This window comes from Corvus moneduloides, chromosome 4 (genome assembly GCF_009650955.1).
Source record: "Corvus moneduloides isolate bCorMon1 chromosome 4, bCorMon1.pri, whole genome shotgun sequence".
NCBI classification, from domain to species: Eukaryota; Metazoa; Chordata; class Aves; order Passeriformes; family Corvidae; genus Corvus; species Corvus moneduloides.
Window position 1 is genome coordinate 24,066,510 of NC_045479.1, and position 21,772 is coordinate 24,088,281.

At 51.3% G+C, this 21,772-nt stretch overlaps 1 protein-coding gene across 2 annotated transcripts; it reads left to right on the forward strand.

The window, feature by feature from the left end:
- The first annotated feature begins 2,000 nt into the window (after positions 1-2,000).
- On the forward strand, positions 2,001-20,975 carry SYNGR1 (synaptogyrin 1). 2 transcript variants are annotated; one of them, XM_032105281.1, is made up of 4 exons: positions 2,001-2,182; positions 12,831-13,068; positions 13,915-14,060; positions 15,396-20,975. In XM_032105281.1, the coding sequence occupies exons 1-4, from the start codon at positions 2,084-2,086 to the stop codon at positions 15,492-15,494; spliced, it is 582 nt and encodes a 193-aa protein (XP_031961172.1). In that variant the 5' UTR covers positions 2,001-2,083; the 3' UTR covers positions 15,495-20,975. The 2 variants fall into 2 exon arrangements, with proteins under 2 accessions (XP_031961172.1, XP_031961171.1); XM_032105280.1 differs by having other exon boundaries at positions 16,635-20,975.
- The last annotated feature ends 797 nt before the right edge of the window (positions 20,976-21,772 follow it).

The window sequence follows — 21,772 nt, forward strand, 5'->3', positions numbered from 1 at the left end:
CAACGGATAATGTTCATTGCATTTCACTCCATCCCATTTCATTCAACGGCATTTCATGAAACCGCAAAATTTCACTCAATTTCATGAAATTTTGAAACGTCATTCCGTGAATTTTCGTTTCATTTCCTTTCATGAAATGGAGTTCCAAAATTTCATTTCATGAAATTTCATCTGTGTCATTATAATGAACATGGGCCTTAATCCACCATTGCCTATGGTATGGAAGGCGATGCAAACCCAAGGCAATCGTATCAGTGGGACACAGAGCTGGCTGATCTGGAGCCTCCTGCACGTAGGGCACCCAGTTTGCCCTCAGGATCTCCTGGGACTTACAGGACACAACACTGTGGGGAGATTCCTGCACCCAGAATGAACTGGAGAGCTAAGGATCCAGCTGTGCTGGCACTGCAGCTCATCTTCCTAAAACAGGGATGCTCCATCCCTAGAAAGATTCAAGGTTAGGTTGGACAGGACTCTGAGCAGGCTGATCTAGTTGAAGATGTCCCTGCTCATTGCAGGGGAATTTGGACTAGATAACCGTTAAGGTTGCTTCCAACCCAAACCATTCTAGAATTCTGTGGCTGGATGTGATGGAGGAATGCCCATCTTCTATCTCCAACCCACCCCTCAAAAGGAGCTCCACAAAAGGTGAGGGATGGCTGCTCACTTTTTGGGGTGCAACTCCCAATGGGTACCCATGGGTTGGGCTTTAAATGCTCTTCCATCTCCCCCATACATTTGCCTTTAGCTCTTATACATTTTAGGCTTCCACTGCTGAGCTCAGGGAACCATGTCACAACCCAAGGGCTTGTTTTCCATTTCAATTCTGTTAATACAGATTATCGGGGACTCTGCAGCAGACAGCAGACTGCTGGTATGCAGCCACTCTGCACAAAAAGCATGGGCCAAGCAGCTGGAACTGCCCCCAGGGCTGGAAGGCTTCTCCCCACACATCCCTTCGTCCCCAAAATCTGGACTCCCCACGTTCACAAAGGGCCTTTTCCCACCCCCTCCCAGGGACACAGTGCGGGTAGGGTGGTGGATGTTGGAAATGAGAGCCCAAGGCTTTGCTGCAATGTGTTTTTGAGGCTCACCGGGCTTCTCTGTCCAGGGGGAGGCATCTGGTGAGGGAACCGGCCTCTGGGATATTGGGTTGCACCCAAGGGCCCAGCCTTACCACTCTATGGGGGCCTCTGTTGGGTAGCATCACACACAGAATGACAGAATTGCTAGGGCTGGAAGGGACCTCAGGAGATCACCTAGTCCTTTGGCACGGATACCTAGAGCAGGTGACACAGGAAAGGATCCAGGTGGGTTTTGAATGTCTCCAGAGAGGGAGGCTCCATGACCTCCCTGGGCAGCCTGTTCCAGTGCTCTGCCACCTTGAATGTAAAGAAGTTCTTCCTCATGTTGAAGTGAAACTTCTTGTGTTTTAAAAGCTTATGGCCATTGCTCTGCTGGGCACCACTGAAAAGCGTCTGGCACCATCCACCCACCTTTGAGGTATTTGTATGCAATAATGAGACCCCCTCTCAGTCTTGTCTTCTCTAGACTAAGCAGGCCCAGCTCCCGCAGTCTCTCCCTCCAATACATGCTCCAGACCCCAAATCATCTTTGAGGTCTCTGCGGGACCCTCTCCGGTAGCTCCTTGTGTACAGGGGAGCCCAGGACTGGACACAGCCCCAGATGCGGCCTCACTAGGGCCGACCAGGGCGTGTGGGCAGGCGGGGGGCTGGCCCTGCTGGGCCCTACAGAAGCCAGGAGCGGCATGGCCCCCATCCCTCCCCCAGGATGGGCTGCCCTCTGGGGCGGGCTGCCTTTGTACGGGGAGGTGTTCCCACCCCCCGCAGTGCCCGCACCCTCCAGCCCCACGGCCCCCGCCCGCTCGGCCCCGCATTTGTCCTCGCCAGGTGCCGCGGCGGGGCGGGGGGGAGGGGTGGGTGCGCGCTCCCGGCGCGGCGCGTCCCCGTGGGCGGGCGCGCGCGGCTCGTCGCCGCCGGGCTGCCAGGCACGGCTCGGCTCGGCGCGGCTCGGCGCAGCCCGGCGAGCCCCCCGCCTGCCTCCCGCCCACCCCCGCGCCGCCATGGACGGGGGCGCCTTCGGAGCGGGGAAAGCCGGCGGCGCCTTCGACCCGCAGGCCTTCATCCGGCAGCCGCAGACCATCCTGCGGTTCGTCTCCTGGGTAAGGCCCCGCCGCCCCCGGGGGCGGCACCGACACCGGCACCGGCACCGGGGCGGGGGGCGACCCGCCGGGCTGCGGGGGGCGCGGGGCTCCCTGCGGGGCGGGCGGCCGGCACCGGTCCCGACCCTGACCTTCCTGCACACCTGCATACACACACACACACATATATATAAACTCGTTACGCTGTATGTTACATACCGTATGTTATTATATGTTGTTATCGTCATATGCTGTTATGTATTACATATTTATTATTATATGCTTTATATATGCATGTGTATGCGCATGTATCGACATATATAATATGCATGTGTCCGTCAATATGCCCTCCACACAGCCTAGATCTGTACACATACAGATATGTACGTATACGCTTCCATAGCATTTATGGCTGTATTTCTGTTATGTACGTATGCAGGTATGTTTGGAAATAGGGATCTGTCTCTGGGTTTATATATCTCTGTATGTATAAATCTCCGTGTATATCCACATGTATGTGTGCACACAGATGTACAGCTGTATGTACATATATCTGCGTGTGTGGATATAGGCTCATATGGGGTGAGAGCAGGCTGGTTTGGGGTTTCTTCCATGGGGAGGAAAAGGGTGAGTCAGGTTGTACGGTGACCCTGTCTCCATCTCAGGTGTGGGTTGTCTTCTCACTCTTCCACGCCAGTGCGTTTATGGTGGGTGCAGGGAGGCAGCAGGATGTGGGGTCACAGGGGGAACCCGGGAGGGGGGATGCTGCAGTCCTGGAATTGCTTTCCTGTGGGTCAGAGGGAGCTGGGCTCAGGCCATGCTGGGGTGAGTTGAAGCGGCTGTAGGGGCTGGATGTCGGTCTCTGTTTCACCCTTATCCTCTCAGCCCCCCAGCCTGCTTTCCCTGTAATGTTTTTGTCTCTGTAATTCGTGGGGAAGGGGGCAGGGGGAAAGAGGCGCCTAACGGGGGTGTCATGGGAAGGTCTCTCCCTCTTCCCGTGACGCTGATCCCATGGCTGCCCATGGGCCTGGCGCGTTTGTGCAAGAAGGTCATTGGGATTAAGGGAGCGAGAGCTGCAGCAGCGAGCTGGCGGGGGAGAGATTGAGGTCTCAGCCGGGAGCGGAGAAGGGAGGGCAGGGAGAGGGAGCAGGGGAGACACATGCGCATGGGAGCTGGGAGGCAAAGCGGCAGGCTGGCTTTGGGAAAGTAAAATAAAAGCAGTGCCAGGTGGAAACAAGGAGGGAAAGGGAAGGTGGCCTGGCTTGCCGGTGATGGTGGGGAGGCAGCCCTTGTCCTCCCAGCCGGGTGGGTGCGTGACGTCCCCTCTGGGTGATTCGGAGGGTGGCTGGAGAGCCCCAGGACAGCTGAGGACTTGATTAATGCAGGCATTCTGTCTGTCTGTCCATCTGCCTGAGCTTGTTTACAGTACAGCACATCACGCTGGGAGCGGGTTGGCTGCGCCGGGGCTGCTGCTGGGCGCCAGGCAAGGGGGTACACGTGCCCCTCACCCCTGGGAGGCTGGAGTGGAGCCAGCCTGTGTGCCCAGGGATGATGGACGTGATGTGACCTACAAAAGCTCTCCCGTTGCTAATCTCTGTGGCAGAATTTCATCTTTCTCTAGCTGCCTCTCAGTCTGGTGTTTTTTTTCCCCTTCATCCAAGCACTGCAGGATTTTGGCTTCCCAGAGGCACCAGGTGAGGGAGAGAGAACAAGAAATACGTTTGTTTTTTAATTAGGCACCTAATCTGCTCCAGAGTATCTCAGGCAGTGTTGGCTTGCTTGCCGAGCTCATTTGTGTGCCCTGCAAGGTCCCTCCTGGCAAGAAGCACTTGCTGGAGAGTGGCATCTCCTTGGGACCCCTCGCTATTTCTCCCTGCCCATCTGACCTTGAAAGAGGACAGGATGGGATTTATCCCAGGCACTTCACTTGGCCCTGGAAATTAAAGTCCTTTTGCCGAAGCTGGAGGTGCTCCAGGTCAGCAATTCAACACGGGACGGTAGCATGGCTGTTGTGGTGCAAGGCTATGCCTTCTTCTCCTCCTTTTCCACTGGCTTGGTCTTGTCTGTCCTCCTGAGCATCTCTCCTTTAACAAAGCTGGGGAATCAAAAGCTCACCCCAAATATTTAGTTGTAGTTTTGGTCATTTCTTTAAACTTGATATCAAGAGGGGTCCTTGTGGGCTGTGAAATCCTCTCTCAGGCTGTCACAAGTACCAGACTCTTTATGGCCCCTTCCATAAATTGATTGAACTTCGCTGAAAAAAAGACTAGTTTGTGGTTTTCTTCCCTTCTCACTTTCTCTGAGAGAGGGTTCCATGCTTCCAGTGGTCAGAGGTTTTCCACTGTAAATCTGTCTGCTATCCGTTTACTTTTGTGATCTTTTGCCCTTCAGTTTAAATGATGCTTTTCCGTCCCTGGTGTTTTCCCCGTGGTATTTATAAACTGTGATTGCATCCATACTTAGACTTTCTAGTGCCAGGCTCTATGAGCCAAGCTCTTCTGGTGGCCAAGGGCTTTCCCTCCTCGTGGTCTCTCAGAGAGTCTTTCCTTTCACACGCTCTTGCACGCACACTGAAAGTATTCTGCCTGCCATATCCTGAGATCTCATTTGCCTTTATCCTGCTCATGGCATGAATGGTCCATTGTCTCCCCAGGGCAAGCTGGAGGCTCCTTTTGGCCTGTTTCATGTGATGAGCTTTCACTGAGAGCAGAAATTCTCATGATCGCTTCGTCAGGCAGTGACTTTGTACTTGGGTCATGCTGCCTTTTAGCAGACTTCATGATGGCACAGAGGTGCATAGGGCTTTCCACCAACAGGCACCAAAACTGGCTCCTGCCCAGGGAGTTTGCAGCCCAACTGAGGTGGCGGCAAATCTCCGAGGAGAACTGCAGGATCAGGAACAGATGGGTGACCGAAGATTGTTTATGTTGCTCCTTGCTGAAGAGGAGATAGGATAAATTTGACAAGGAAAATGCTAAACTATGGAAAATGTTTAGCAATTCTGGAACATCTGCCTACCAGGACTGTGCTGCAAGGCAGCTCAGGTTTCGTGGGTGCTTTGGAGGTCAGCAGGCGTAGCAGAGTGAGTGTCTCCCTACAGAAAGGTTGCCTGGTTGCCTGGTGCGTGTGCTGGTGATCAGTGGTGGCCCTGTGGGGTGCCCATGCCAGGTTTGGACGTTTAGATGACCCAGAAGCTGGAGTTGTTGGTGCTGCAGCTGGAGCTAGTGACCCACACCGAGCTGGGGCTGCACAACTTCAGGATTGTTCTTGAAATAAAGCAGGCAAGTGTGAGCACATCCCTAGCTATTCCCATTGTGCCCTGACCCACAGGGCAGTGCAGCAGAGCTCTCCACAGCCAGTGCAGGGGAGCTGGGTGGCTCCTCTGCAACCCACAGGCGTTGGACGTAATGCTGGTGCTGTAAATAAGTAAAATGCTAATCGAAACAGGTTGTTCCAGGTGCTCCTGTCTGCTTGGAAACCTGCTTGCTGGAGAAACTGAAGTGCTGCTCGATGTAAAAGCCTAACAAGGCAAAAGTAACACTGTTTTTGGAAGCAGGCCCAGCTTGCTTGGATGTGGGCTTAAGTAAGAGTATTTCCAACCAGAGCTGCACAGACAAAGCAGCCCATTAAAAGTTGTCACATAGATTGAGGTGCCAAGTCCCCCTCCGACACCAAGATCACTGCCTCTCCGAAGGGAGGTTTGGTGAGGAGAGGTGCTTCATCTCCTTTTCCATCACCTGCTGCTGTTGCCACCATGTCCTCTGGCTGATAGGAGTATCCAGAACATTTGAGCTGGTACAAGAATCGCTGTCTCCTGCGATTTACATCCCAAGCAGCTCCAGCTGAGCAGACAAGGCAGGTGAAGGACAGGTGAACCACATTCCTGGCTTCCCCATGACAGGCTGGCACCTGAAAGCTGGAGGATGGGAACTAGCTACAGCATGGCAGAGAGCCCCATCTCCTGCCTTGCCAGCAGGTCCCTGGCTTGCCACACTCATGCTTGGCTTACACCACCACTTGTCTCTTCCCAAGGACACACAGTGTGGGCTTGTAATAGCGATTAAACTGAGCCTTAGAGCCTGGAGACCTTGTTAGTCTAAAACCAGCTGCAACTGGGCTCCCACCTTCTTTCTATCTCAAGTTAGTTTAGCTGAGACATTCCCCATGTTCCTGGCCCATAGCTCATGCTTTCTGCCTCTGCTCCTGCACCCCGGTTTTGCTGCAGCCACCACGCTCGCTGGCTGCGTGCTTGCGAGGTACCTTGGTGCAGATGAGAGAAATGCAGCTGTTCAAAGCACGTGCTGTCAGTCAAGCCCAAGGGACAGTTCTTCGTGGGATGCCCTTGCCTCAGTCAGCTTCAAAAGGGTTTTTGGGGGTTTGCTGTCGCAGGGATTGGGTGAAAGGCTGTGTCAGAAGATGAACAACAGATATGCACGCTTGCACAGCGATTCAGGTTGGATACAGCAGGTTGTGTTGTTTCCAGCATAGCATTTCCAGGAAGGATCTTGGAGCAGAAACAAATCTCTCATTAATGACATTTCCAGATTAAAATCTGAGAAGTAGCGCAAAGACCAAAGACAGTCAGAAACACGAGCAAGAAGTAAGACAACCATACGTAATCTGCTGTTTCAAAACATGAGAGGCATACAGGGGAGAAGCAGAGACTGGCCCCTTCCAGCACCTGCATGGTGATGGGACATGGCTAATGCAAATATTTGTGGCAAAACAAGGCAGCAGAGAGGACTCACGTGGCTGCAAGAGGAACAGTCACTGCATGTGGCAAGGGGTGCAGTTCTCGTCCTATGCTGCCACAGCCAAGCCAAGGAAGGGGAGATATGTTGCTAGAAAGAAAACGGAACTCTTCCTCTTGGAAAAAGATGCAACTTTTGGGTGGTCACTTCGCTGACCAGTGCCATAGCAATGTAGGGACCATCTAGAAGGCACAGAAGAACCTGGATACCACCATGGATGTGTGATTGTGGAGGGTTGCCACCAGTAGTGGTGGGACAGAAGATGCTGTTTAACCACAGGAAGTGTGTGAAATCTGAGCACAGGTCTGGTGGGAGGCAGAAGGGTTAATGGCCAGGCAGTCAGCTGCCAAACCATGTGTGAAAAAGAAGCTGGCTGGCCAGTAAAAGCATGTCCCAGATCCCATGGTAGGAATTAGGGATTTGGAACCTTTCTCCCTTCAGTCACCTGCTCCGGCTCAGCCCTGGCTGAGGAGCTGGTGCCATGTGGCTGATGGCCAGGGAGGGTGAGCTGGGAGGGAGATGCTGGCATACCCATGCTCTTCCCCTGTCCCATGTTCAGGGAAATGGGGTCCAGAGAGACTGGCCCCCTCCAGCACCTGCACAAGGCTCAGACACTGTCGAGACTGTGGGTAGGAGCTGTTTGCTGTCTGCGTGGTGCTGGCTGGGGGGAATAAATAGAGCCCGCCTGTTTCCAAGCTGCCAGTCCCATGCATCTCAAAAGCTACATGTGTTTTCTTCAAAATGAACTAAATACAAGTAGATTTAATGACAATAATAATAATATTCCATGTCTGTGTAACGCACTCCAAAGCTTTTCAGAGACTCCATTTGCAAGTGGCTGAATGAAAATGAAAGCCAGATCATCTCTGCCAGTTTATCATTTGCACCATCTCCTGCTCTTGCTTTTTTTTAAACAGATTTATTCTTGGTCATTACCAGATCAGACTCAGAAGAGGTTATGGCTTTGTTCTGCCTGAGGGGGATTTGATTTGAAGTCCCATGAGGAATATTATGTCATCAAACTATTTCCTCTCTATAACGGAATAAAAAAGGGGGTGTGTGAGAGGGAGAGGCAGCACGCAGTGCGACAGAGGCTGTGAGTGGAGGGCATTGCAGTGAGCCCAAGCAGGCAGCTCGGCAGAAACCCTCTTCTGCCTCATCCCCACCACAGCCATCATGGGGATCTTGGGGGTGAAGTCAGGAAGGCAGCGTGACAAAGTCCTGGGATGAGGTGCAGGAAAATCCTAGTGCACTGCCAGAGGCTGGCTGTGCTTTGTGTCCATCACATGATGCTCAGGAGCATCTGATGCATGGCTGGGGATGGGCAGCATGGTGGAAAGCGCCTCACATGATGCTCAGGAGGTTTTGCCTGGCTCTCTGCAGGGCTGAGCCTACAGTGGGGAGGGACTGGAGAACCTCTCTTCTCATCTCTCACCTTTGCCTTTAGCAAAATCAGATCACCCAGTTTACCAAGAGGAAAAGAAAAAGGTATATAATTCTGCAGGATGCAGAATTTTGCCTGTTTTGCACTTTTCTCACTGTAATGAGCCCTTATATGCTTGTAATGGGCAGCATGAGCCCCTTGAGAAACGAGGAGAGGAAAACTCTCGGATTCTCTCTCTCCTCCCCGCAGTGCTAAGCATTAAGTTCATTTTGCTGCGTCTTTTGGCACATTGCTCTGCCTGTGTCAGCTTTGCAATGCACCTGGCTCTGGGCTGCACTTGGTGTCTTTGAAGCTCTTGGATGAAAACAGGAATCGAGGAAAATGATTGCAACAACCAATGTGGATGGACATGGTGTTTAAGGAGCAGTGAAGTGGAGCAAAGCCGGGTCCCAGCAGCAGGGCTGAGTTGCTCAGATCTTTTCCAAGTGCTCTTTTCGTCCCTTTTTTGAGTGTAGCCAAACATATCACTGCTTATTAAATGTGTACCTCCAGACAGGCTGCACACCTGCCCAACTGATGTTGCTCTTGGAGGCTTAGAGAAACCTTCTCAACCTAAAAATCTATTTACTTCAGGTCTGTTAACTGCCTGAAGCAGCCTTGCTGAAGAAATGAGGCAGCTCAGGTGCACAAAGCTGGGGATGGCTGCCTGGTTTTTGTTACCAAGCATCAGAAAGTGGCCAGTGATCTCCCTCTGCAGAGTGGAAGGATGGGCTGCATTTGGGAGCCTCGGGAGGCCTCCTGTTAGCCTCTGGACAAGTCCCTTGCCTGCATCTCACTGCTCAGTCAGGAGAAGACTTCTGCCATCTTCTCCTTGCCTCCTCTTTGCAGCTGGATGTGTATTTTGGGCCACTTTACCAGTGGCCGTAGGCAAGGCTTTGTGCAGCGAGTGCCAAGTGGGGGGAGAAGACACAAGCAGCAGTAGCACAGAGCAGTAAGAGGCCTGTGCCAGTGCTGCTGGTCGCTGGCATTTCTTTAGACGTGCTGCAGATGTGATGGGAACAGGAACATAAACACTTCATGCTTGAAAACTTGGTGCTTTGTTTATAATCTAGGCAGTCATTCATACTGCACCTGCTGCTTGGATCATCTTTGCAGGCCATGGATTGTGAAATCAAGGAAATAAAATATATTTGCTCTTTCTAAGATGACTTGCCACGTCAGTGAGCTTCCACCCAGCTGCTCCCTTACCAACAAGGAATAGCTGCCATGGACAAAGTGTGCAACAGTTTCTATTAAAGGCTGCAAGACCTAAGCTCTCGTAACTATGATTTTTTTTTTTATAAAATTGTTTGTCACAACAGTTTCTGGGTACGGACATCATGGGAATAAAACAGGCGATGTTGCCTGTCAGCAACAGCAACAGCAATTACCTCTTTTGCTGTCCAGCTCTGCCTGGAATCTCTGGTTTGAGCCTGCCCATTCTTGCCCAGTCAGTGTAATCCAGCCCAGCTCAAGGCTTCTGTGCACAGTGGGTCCTCACAGCGTTTTGCTGTGCCATCAGGGTGGTGACAAGCTGGCAAAGGGAGCACACCCTCTCTTTGCCCTCTCTGCAGTGCCAGGGAGTGGAGCATGGATCAGAACTGATGCCAATGGTGAGGAAAACACAGAGAGAAGGAGACATCTTAAGCTACTATGCTTTGGTCCATAGAAAGCTTTCCTAAGGACAAAGAGTACTTTGGGATGGCTGTTTCAGGAGAGAGAAGATAAGCATCCACAGTGTCTTATTCTGCTCACAAGTGAGAACACGCTTAGTGGAATCTCCCCAAAAAAACTCCTAAGATCATCTGAAATCAGATGCTTGCCTGTAAGTCATACCTTGGGCACCTCCAGGCTGTGAAACAGGTTTCTCTTCATAGGAGAGAAGTCTGGCATCTTGGCTGACTGCAGATGGAGAAAGGAAGTTAGGAATGCCTCCTCTGCTTGAAAATAAGGGAGAGGGAGATGTTCCTCTAGTCTTGTGACTCTGAGCTGTGCCTTTATGATGAGCCAGCATAAAAAGGTATGGAAGAGCAAATGCAGAAAGAAATTACTCTGTCCAGCCCAGCAGCAAACCCAAAGCTAAGAGCAGAGAGAAGATGTGTATCAGGATATATCTCCACAGCTATGTCTCTGGGGATAGACCATTACAGATGTTCATTCATCCCAAATGAGTAAGCAGAGACTCACAATACAGCTCATTGCAAGGCTTTATCTGACTCAGGGAATCAACATTTCACCAGTTTTGAGTCCTAAACCAAAACTGAACACCAGACTATGCCACTGCGGAGGCTGTTCCTCGTCTTCCAAAGAGAAGATAAGCTTTCTGTCTAATGCTGCAGAAAACAGTACACCCACTTTCAAAGCTCAATATATGGAGGTTGGTACTTCAGGTGTCAGCATCAGTGCTGGTCACAGCCTCACATTGGGATGTCACTTCAGGAGTCTGTCCGCTCTTCCTCAGGTCAGAGGAACAGGGTGTTATTGCCAATGACCCTAGGCAGACCTGTCAGCCCAGCCTGTTGTGAAGGTGTGTGAGACATCCCACTGAAAGAACCTGGCTGTAATTGTCTGCAATTTTGCTGCTTTCCAAACAATTCAGGCTGAAATTTTGAGGACTAAATCTTTGTTTCTAGCAGACGAGATTCTTATTTAATTTTCACGGGCAATTTCTGCAAAATACGATCAGTCTTGATTTGCAAGAAGAAGGAGGAGGAGGACAAATAGGTTATTTTACTTCTAAACTTAAAACTCTCTTGTGATTTTCAGAGAACCCATGCAGTTCCTACGCTTAGGAACACCAGCTTCCAGCTTTTTTTACTTTGTTCTGGTGTGATACACCCAATTTCAGCAACCCAAGTGTGACCCAATTATGAGTCTTGAGGTGCAAAAATAATACTGGTGTCAGTGGATATTTGTTAGACTTTGGCAGGTGAAATGTAGTTGGTGTTGAGTATCTGCCCAAGGGCTTTTGGGGGGCTGTGAGTAAGGTTTTTTCTCTGGTTCTTGATGCCACAGGCCAAGCAGCAGAGGTCTGTGCTGTGCATCTTGGGTATCCAACCCCACTGACGATACGGGTGGTGTATTGGGTTGGCATTAATCAATAATTTTCCTGCACTCATAAAGCTGCTTCTCCGCTTTCTGGTTTGTCTTCTGGTGCTTGGTTGGGTTAAGTGGTACTGGGGTCCTGACCAGGCAAACACTCAGACCTAGCTCCACTTCCAGCAGGAGACTTGGCCTCCTCGTCTTCTTGTGTGCCTGCTTCTCCTTGGGGATAGGGTGGTGGTTCCAAGGGTGCCAGGTCTTGTTGTGCAGACATCTTCCAGGCTGGCAGAGTACCCTAGTGATGTCCTAGTGCACTTCATACGTAATTTCATCCCATGCTTGAGGTCCCATTCCCATTTCCCTGAGGCTCTTGCAGGCAGCATCCAGTCAGCTGTTCCTACTGAAGGTCTTCAGATGCCCTGCAAAGAAAAATCTGTACATGCTGCCTTACTATTCCCCTCTTTCTTCTGTGGGGAAGGGGAAGCTGTTTGTTTGAGAGGCAAGGTGCAGGACTAGGGCTGCTGTAAATAGGTCTCTGCTTTGGTGAACCTGCTGTGTCAAAGAGGGACAGCCTTGTGGCAGGTGACAAAGGCTAAGCCCATGAGCAAAGATTAGACCAGCAACTGCGGATTAGGGCATTTCTACCTGGACTCATCCTTGACTCTGCCTGATTTAAAATAACATGCAGCGGCAGTGGTGGTGACAGGTAGGGAGGACTCACAGTGGCCCTGACAACTGGACCTGGAGTAGGGATGTTTGGCCCCTAAAATCTGTTGGGAAAGTTGGAGGGTGTTGGCATGGACAGAGTGTTGGTGAGTGGACAGAAGGATGGGTGGTGTCATGGAGTGGGCTGATGGAGAACCAGTGGACAGAGCTGTGTGATGTGGGGAAATGGGGAGGATGGAAGCCCAGCAGAAAGGAGCTGCAGAGCAAGCAGGGCTGTGGATTGTGGGAGGGTGGATGGGGAAAAGAGCGTAGTAGCTTGCTAGATAAAATCAGTGATGCATGGTAGGAGCAATTAATCTCTTGGAGGGGAAGGAGTGAGTAGGAGAATAAGTGCAGACTACGAGGATTTCCACTACTTGAAGCCATTGTATACAGGCACCTGCACCAAAACCATATCCCAATTTACACTCCATGTCACCTCCCTGTGTGTTTGTGGGAAGCCACCCTTACTCCAGACTGCAACTGCTTTGCATCGCTTTAGGTCAGATGGATAAAAAGGTTCAATCTAAAAATGTCCTATTTTAAGTTAATCCTCAGAAATAAAATGAGACCACGTTCCCAGTAAATTCTCTGTGGCTACAACCCAGGCAAGGCAGCAGGGCAGGAGCTCAGCAGAGCAGAGAGGTGCTGGCAAAGGGTGTCTGTCCCCTGCAGAGCTCTGCTCCTTTGTGCTGGTCCAGGGAGATAGGGCTTGCCCTGACGTGTCTCCGGCCTTGCTCCCCACCAGGTGTTCTCCATCGTGGTGTTCGGCTCCATTGTCAATGAAGGGTACGTGAACCGCGTGGATGAGGTAGAAGAGCACTGCATTTTCAACCGCAATCACAATGCCTGCAACTATGGCATTACCGTGGGTGTCCTCGCCTTCCTCAGCTGCCTTCTTTACCTGGCTCTGGATGCCTACTTCCCGCAGATCAGCAGCGTCAAGGACCGCAAGAAGGCAGTGCTCTCGGACATCGGCGTCTCGGGTGAGCTTCCTGGCTCTTTGGCCCTAGTGGCTTGTTCCAGCCGTTCGGGCAAACTGCTCAATGTCAGGCGCTCCCTGAAGTATGTCAAAGGGGCCAGGAGTGGAGTGGGGGCAGGATCAGGTGAAGCACCTGAATTTGCTAAGGACTTTGGGCTTGCAAGTTCTCTCACACTTAGCCCCTTTCCTAGCAGTCCTATGTACAGCTGACAGGAGAAGGGGAAGGATTGTGCCCTGTTTTGCTGCTGCTTTGGAATGCCCATTTCCCTCACTGCCAGGTGTCTGCCTGTGCCTGGCAGAGAGGGTGAGTACTTCCTACCTTCACCTATTTCCTGGGGGCACAGCATGTTAGTGATCCTTTCCTTGATGTGAGTCCCTGAGCTGTTCTGTCCTGAGCACAAGCTGGTCTCTGTGTAACTGCAAACCAGCTGCTTCCCACTCTTTTGCAGCTCCTGTGGAAGGAATTGCTCTTTGCTTGTCCTTGCAGGACAGGATTGTGAAGCAATGGCTGTTTCATAGAGCCCAGATGATTGCTTTAGTACTGGAAGCCCTTCAGGCTCCCTCCCAAGGCCAAATGCAAGTCCTGTGATCAATCCAAACACAAGCAAATGAACTCTCCTGAGGTTCTTTCTGCAGACACCTCTTGGTCACCTTGACAATTTGCTGTCAGGGAGCCTGCCAGCTCACTTGGGCTCAGATGGCTGACCGGTCAGTTTTGCCCAGTCTGCAACATAGTGCTGGGTCTCAGAGGGTTGAAATTTCCAGAGGAATGTAATATGTATATGTTATGCTCACACATAATCTTGTTCTTTGTCCTTCCCTTTGGCATGACGGCGGTGGTCCATCCCAGCCTTTTGGGCATTCCTCTGGTTCGTTGGCTTCTGCTTTCTGACCAACCAGTGGCAGGCTTCAAAACCAGAAGACAACCCACTGAATGAGGGAGGGGATGCAGCCCGAGCAGCCATCACGTTCTCATTTTTCTCCATCTTTACCTGGGTGAGTACAGTAGCCATGATGTTGGATCAAATGTCCTCTGTACTGTATTATCGTGTGGGGAATGAAAGGTGACTGGCTAAGAGTGATTCCCTCTGGGATCTCAGGTCACATGGCTTCTGAGAAGCAAAAGCAGGAGAGGAGGTGGCTGGGAAGTAAACTTGGGAAACAGAACTCAAAAACTTACATGGAAGAAGGTTTTGGAGCACTAATAAGCACAATGGGACAGTCTCATATCCCAGTAAGGAGTGTTTTCAACAGACCTTTAATATGGCCTTGCACAAGCCAGCTCCCCAACCATCACTGTCATAGAATCATACAATAATTTGAGTCGGAAGGGTCTTTTACAGGCCATCTAGTCAAGCCCCCCTGCAAAGAGCAGGGACATCTCCAACTAGATCAGGTGGCTCAGAGCTCAGTTCAATCTGATTTTGAATGTTTCCAGGGATGGGGCATCCACCACCTCTCTGGACAACCTGTTACCGTTTTCTCTGTGTGTCAGAGGACTTCAACAGCACTTTCACCTTACAGACACTAAGCCGAGAAGGGAGCTGCAGGCCAGGGGTTGCACCCATCTCCCTCCCCCCTTTGCTCCCATCATGCAAGATGTCATCATTGTTCTTCTGGACTCTGTCTGCACCCACCACTGGAGTGCCACCTCACTGGGTCGCCTTTTAGGAAGGTGATGGTGCTGTCTTAAGACTGCCCTTTCTCCAGCAGTTCCTTATTGCTAGTTTCCTGGAAAAGCTGTTGTGTGCAATATAAATATCCCTGATGACTTCCTCCTGCCTCTGAAAGCACCAAGCACAAGTGATTTTTTTCTGAAGTGACAGGACAGTGCCAAGCAGGAAAGCATTTTAACCCTGTCTCCATGCATAAGCCCTTGTGGCTTTATCTTCTCCTCTTCCTGCAGGCCCTGATGTTGGGCAGGGGCCAGATAGGAAAGGTGCTGTAAGACCATGAAGCTGTCAGAGAGGAGGGGGTCTGCAAAGGGTTGTGCTCTCAGCACCCTCGCCATGGTGACACCGGGCAGGATCAAAGGACAGCAATGTGTGTGTTCCCTTCGTGAGCTGTGTCCTGCACTCGAGTGCTGCCAACAGCCCCTTGCAAGCTCCAGCAGAAAGTCTGACAAGGAGCAAGGCTTTTGCAAGGGGTCCCTCAGGACACTTTTGGAGGTGCCATCACCTGCAGTGATCCTCTCCCATGCACAGGCTTGCAAGTGGCTAAACAGGAATTCTCTTCGCCTGGTTCCTTGGGGTTTGTTTTTATTTCAGTCAAACACTCTGGTTTGCTCTACCTTACTGATTCTCCTTCCCACTCCCCTCTCTCTCCTCACAGGGCTTCCTCGTATTTCTGGCTTTCCGGAGACTCAGAGACATTAATTTTCAGGAGGAATACAATACTCTGTTCCCTAACTCCCCATCCTTGCTGCCTTAGTGACCCTTGCTGATGGGAGAATTTGGGGGAAGGAGTGGAGGGATGCAGCTGGGGGAGGTCACTGAGCAGAGCTGGTTCCAATGCCCTGACTATGAGTGTGTGGTCACTGCAGGGCATGGGATGGGAAGATATGGGCCAATGAATTGGAGTGGGGTTGTCCACTGAATGGGGAATCTCTCTCTGGAGAGTTGGAACTGGCAGTTTCTTCTCCTCTTCTGCTCCCTTCTCTCCCTCACCCATACCCTAACTAATGATGTGTAACACCACTGTGCCTTTTTTTGATGACTGCTCAGACCTAATACTTCAGCCAGGAGATGCCCTCTGCCCCCACCATTTTATCTCTTTCATTTCTTCCCAGACCTCATTCCCCAAAAACCTCTCCCCCATCACCTGCTAGACTGCTCACCTCTCTCAGGGATGCTCTGGGACAACAAGCCATGCCTGCTGAACCCTGTGCCCAGGCTCTCCCAGTCCACCAAAAGGTGCCCTGCCTGCAGTGCCTGAGGCAGGAGACAGCAGTTGGCTTGCTAACTGTCCCCTGGTCTGGGAAGCAGCTGCCTTGCTTCCTGCTGCTCCTTCCTAAGGTCTGTGCTACACCTTGCGGATGTTGACTGGTGAAGGGGTTTCAGGGGGTGACCTCTACCTCAGTACTTGTTAAATCCTGCTCTCCTTACTGGCCTTTACAAGCCAGATCAGCAGCCCAGCAGCCAAGCCCTCTGGTGTTGCCGAGGCAGATTGCCTTCCCACAGCCGGGAGGGGCTGACTGGGATAACCATGTGCCAGCTGAGCCTCCGTGACCCGTGCGATGTTGGTGAAACCCCACCGGCAGACAGGAGGTGCCCTGAACATCCCAGAGAGAGCAGGGAGCCTTGGCAGGCTGCACACAGCCAGCTGGACTTGCAGCCTTCCCTGCCCAGTCCTCCTCTGTCCTTGTGGGCTCATGCTTTCTGTGGAACAGTGTGGACTTCCGTGCTTGTGGGGCGTTTCACCGGCGATCTGCCAGGCGGGCCTCGCACACTAATCCGTAACCACTACTAATCCCACTTTTGTTTGTTTCTCTTTTTCGGTACGTTCCCCCTCTTTTTCCTCTTCCCTCCCCTCTCTGCTTCCCATGTCTTCCCTTCACCTCCTCCCTTAAAGGTGGGCCAGGCATTCCTGGCGTATCAGCGTTTCCAGCTGGGTGCCGATTCGGCCCTCTTCTCCCAGGACTACATGGACCCAAGCCAGGACTCCGGCATGCCTTATGCTCCCTACACGAACGAGGAGGATGCTACCGATGCGGTGGGGACGTACCAGCAGCCCCCTCCAGCAGATGCTTTCGACACCGAGACACAGGGGTACCAAACGCAGAACTACTGAGCCACCGATGCCCCTTTCCCTTCCCCTTTCCCTTCTGCCCCCGTTCCCACTGCCGGCAGAAAGCTGAGGCACAAACAAGACACGTGCATAGTGGTACAAGAGGTGGCTCTCAGCTATGCTCCAGCCTTCTGGGTCATCTGTTTTTATTTATTGTTTTTAAAAAAGGAAAAAAAAAAAAAAAGGAAAAAAGGTTTCCCCATCACGTCTTCCTTCTCCTCTCCCACCTTCCAGAACCAAATTTTTCCAAAATCTGCATTTTGATAGAAAGGTCCCCCCTTTCCTCCTCTCCCTCCTGCCTTGCTGCAGAAGACAGAGTCTGTCTTGTGGACAGGAGAGGAGCTATGGCACCAGCAGGGCAGGGGAAAGGGTATTGGAGGCAGACGGAAGAAATGAGAGGGACTGGGACCCTTCCTGGAAGAGGTTGTATCACTGAAGGTTGGAATAGATATGGGAGCATCCAAATAGTTCTGGAGCACCTGGTGGCTCAGGAAGGGGAATGGTGTTGGAGTCAGCATACAAGAGTGTGAGGAGGGGCCTGGAGGACAGAAGGAATGGCATCCTCCATGTAAAGACAGGGGGGCTTTTCCCTGCCACATGCTAGCGAGGGAGGGATGCTTTATTTTTAGAGGGTTTGGGAGAAGGGGTATGGGGAGGGGGGGAGCACAAGGAGAGAAAATGGGAAGGGAAAAAGTAAGATTTGCAGGTACAATCAGAAATCACAGGCACATCTGTAGGTTACAGCAAGAGACTGAGCAGAGCAGAGGGGTAGTGCCCTGAGATTCACTCCTTCCTCAGCCCCCTTGGATTGAGGTGGAGGTGATTTCCCTCGCCTGTACGTCCTGCTAGTCACTGCTCTTCTCAGACCAGTGTTTGATGAGGCAGGAGGGGAGCCATGCCCAGTCTCTGGGCCCAGATAGAGTGCCTGTGGGAGGAAGGATGGAGGAGGTGGGCTTCTAGAGAGCCCTGAGGGCCTTCAACCCCAGCTGGGCTGGTTTGAGGGGGAGAGGAGAGCTTTGTCATTTCACCCGGGGCGGGAGGAGAAGAAAGACAGTTTTGCTCCTCAGGTCCTGTTGAACCTTCCTCTGTTCCTCTGTTCCTTTACAATAGTGCAAAGCCTCTTGCTGACACCATCTTTGTAGCATAGAGGAATGGAGCAGGACCCCACTTAGAAAGAAATACTGCTGCTGGGGTGGCCAGCATGTGTCTGGCTCTTGCACAGGGGTGCAACCAAGCTGGGAAGGGTCCCTGCATGGCTGAGCTTTGCCTCCCACTCAGATAGGGAGCAGGTCTTGGTGTGCAGCGAATTGGTTGGGGCCAGACTGAGTTGTCTGAAAACTGGTCTTTCTGTACTTGGCATAGGCCATACCTTAGTGCTCTTCTGCAGCATCTCAGATCCTGGCTGACTTTAAAGCCTCGCCTAGGTGGCAGCACTGACTCTTAGATAGAACTCGTATGGGTATCATTCCACACTCCTCATGATTTTGCTCCAAGTAAAGACACAGCTGTGGAAGCTCACTCTCTGTTCCAGGTTAGAAGTTAGGTCTGTGCGTGAAGACAGATTCTCAGATTTCCCTTGAATCGAAATAATTCAGCAATAGCTACCTGGACAATTATCCTGGGCACAGACATCTCTAAGAGCACAAGAAGCAGGGTTTATCTTGCAGCAGTGAGGAGCTCCATCCCCCAGGCAGCCACCCTGTTTGATGCAACTGTCCCAGTAGCAGAGATCAGGAGCACATCCAAAACCTGTAGGTGCCCACACTGCACATGCAGCCTATTCCTCATAGCACCCTTAGGAGTGGGGAGAACGGGACACAGGTCTGGCCTGTGGCTGTGTGAACATCTCATCTGGAGGGCACCAAGGTTACCAGTCCTTCCCTCCTCCCAGTGGCCCACAAAGATAGGGAGGGGGTAGAAACTGTAGAGCAGCAGGCTCCCGGAGGGAAGTGGAGCAGTGTTCTCCACTGTATACAGGCACTGTTTCTCCCCGTTCCTACCAGCACATTTGTGCTCCTGGTGTCTGTCCCATGGCTTGTCCTCCCCAGGCTTGCCCCGTCTTGCTGGTGGTTACCCACTGGTGAGGATGGGAGCGAGGGATCAGGTAGCCCTAGGGGCACAGCAGGAACGACTGGGCACAGGCACACATCCCTTGCTCTGTGGCTATGAGTTAATGCAATACTGTAAATAGGAGGGGTGCTTTTTGGAAGGAAGCCCCTCGACCTTCATTTTCTGTGGGTTCAGCCTAATATTTAGGCTTGGGACGGGTTTAGTTTATTGAGAGAGGTTTGTTGTGACTGGATGTGGGCGGAGCACCCTCCTGTCTGTCTCCCACCAGGGGAGAAGGACGAATGAATGATGAGGTGGAGGAGGAGAGAAATTAGTTGTACTCACCCAGACTCATCTGTGTCATCCTTCATGCTTTCATTTGGGGTGTGGGGAGGGAACTGAGAGGAGGAGGAGGCTATAAATAACCGCCCCTTAGCACAAAAATGTGTTGTACCTTTTGGGAGGTCCCTCCTCTGTGAGTGACCAGGCACATAAGGAGAGGTACAGACAGTATGTGGGGGACGTACCTGGGCTCTGTTTTGGGGTGTGGTGCAGGAGCATCTTGCATGCCCCTTCTCCCATCAGAGTTACATAGGTGGCTAAACACCATTTGGGGCTGACTAAATGAGCAGGCTTTCCTTTATCCTCTTCAGCTTGCTTCCCTCATGTAACCAGCTGATGGGCTCAGGTAGGCTTGAGGCAGGAATGAACCTCCCCCTCAGAACCAGCACTTCAGTGAGACATGAGCCAGGTGGCTTCATTTTGGGTTACTTCTTGGTTGTTCTCCTTGCTTTGTGTCATAAGAAAAGCATTGATGTGACAGGGGACACTACAACAGTAGATGCTTGGACAACTTCTTGCTTTTGCTCATGGGAGAAGACTTGCTCTGCTTGGGTTCACGTGCTTTCAGCCTTTGCAGTGGAGGGTTGGTGGTGACAGACCTGGGAGTGGGACTCTGCTTGTTTGCAGGTAGCCATTTAAAATGCAAAATGCAATTTCCAGTGGCATTTGGCTGGTTCTGCAGCTGATGAGACATACAGACCTACCCAAAGGGCTTGTTATCTTATCTTAGGTGCTTCTGATAAGGTGCTGCCTATTTCTGGTGATCATAGGCATGACCTGAGCAGCTGACTGGAACATGTCCCTTTTGCGTTCTAAGTGTGGGTGAGATCAGCCCCACTCTAGAGATTAGGAGATCAGAGGGAAGGCTGTATAAGTGAAATGATAAGGTGGCTTTCTTCCCCCTCTGCCATTTGTTCAGATTACAGAGGATTATGCATCCCCCGTTGGGAGCAATGGCCCCTTGATGTCTTCTTATCTTACAAAGCCCCCAAATAAAGGACTGTTCTGTGGAAGCAGAGGCTGTGGAGGGCAAAGAGATGATTAAACCTTGCCCCAGTTCTGTCTGTGGATTCAGCCTCCTGGTGTGTCCCCATCCCTGGCTCACCCATATCCCCACCACCCTGTTCATCACCTCATCACACACCCTTCCTCTCTGCGTTATTCCTGGCAGTTCCCTCAGGGGAGGAGGTGTCTTTGTCCCTGTACCCTTGCAAGCACTTGGGAGGACCCAGGAAGGCAGCATTGCAGGGTGGTTCCCACAGGAGTCTCAGCTCCCATTCCCAGAGCAGGTACAAGTTAAGGAGCCCAGTGAGGCCACCTCACGCAGCAAGTTCAAACCATCCATCCAGACAACTCCCTGCTGCCTGTGTGGCATTTGTAACACCACCTGGGCTGCCCTGCCCCTTGCCCTGCCACATTACTGCCTGTGTATAGTATATATATTATATATATATATTTAAAAAGATGTATAATATAAAGCTATACATATATACGTATATACGATGACTCATGGATGGCCTGCTGCATACAGGATCCTCTGAGTGGTCTTGTCTAAGCCCGAGTGTCCCTTCACCCCTCCTCCCCCTGCCCCTGTCCGTTCCGAAATTCAACTACAGCGAACCCCGCCACCTCGGCACCTGTGTTTACAATGTCCTATATATTTGTGGTTAACAAAGTGAAGGTGGTAACTACTGGTGTCTCAATAAAGTTATGACGTTCAAAATAACCATACTATATGGAAAAAAAAATGGTCTGGCTTTTCTTCTTTGGGGAGGGATGGTTTTTTTAGTTTGGTTTGCTACAAGAGCATTGGCTCCTGTGCTTCTGCATGGCCGAGCTGGCAAGTTTAGTGACAATCAGTGGCTTGAATGGAGGAAAGAAACCTAAGGAACTGCCCTTACTGAGATGTTTCAGTGGAAGCTAATGGTTACTTGTTTCACTTGGCCTAAGTTTCAAATCACACACCATCAAGTGTCTCTCACCTAATCAGTAGGAAAACCTGAGGAACCTGACATGCCATGTTAGAAGTGGACTCTCACTGTGAAAAGGATGTGGCAATAGGAGGTGTGGATGGGGGACTTACAAGAATATAGGATACAAATCTACATGAAAATAAACACCTGTATTTCCACACCCAGGGAAGCAGATCTGTTTAGTCTTTTGATGTGTCTTTATTCATCTATGTGTGATCATTGCTCGGGTGTCTGGTGTACTGCAGGTTTTCAAAACTTAATCAGACCCTGGGAAATGAGCTCTCAGGGCACTGCCCACAGTGGGTGTCAGTGATTGGTAGCCCACCACTAAAAAGGATCTTGTTTCAACAGGCTTTGCAATAAAAATTAAATTCAAAATCCCGTCCTGTGCTGATGCTTAGCTAAAGCTTCCTTCTCATTCCCTTTTAATGAGTTGGTCACCCAAATACCTGAGTATCACATTTCCCAACCCTTGTGAGGTTTGAGGACAGTAAGCAGAAGCACATGATGGTGAACAGGCTCTAGCCATTCCTCCAAACTGTCTCCGCTCTTGGGGAC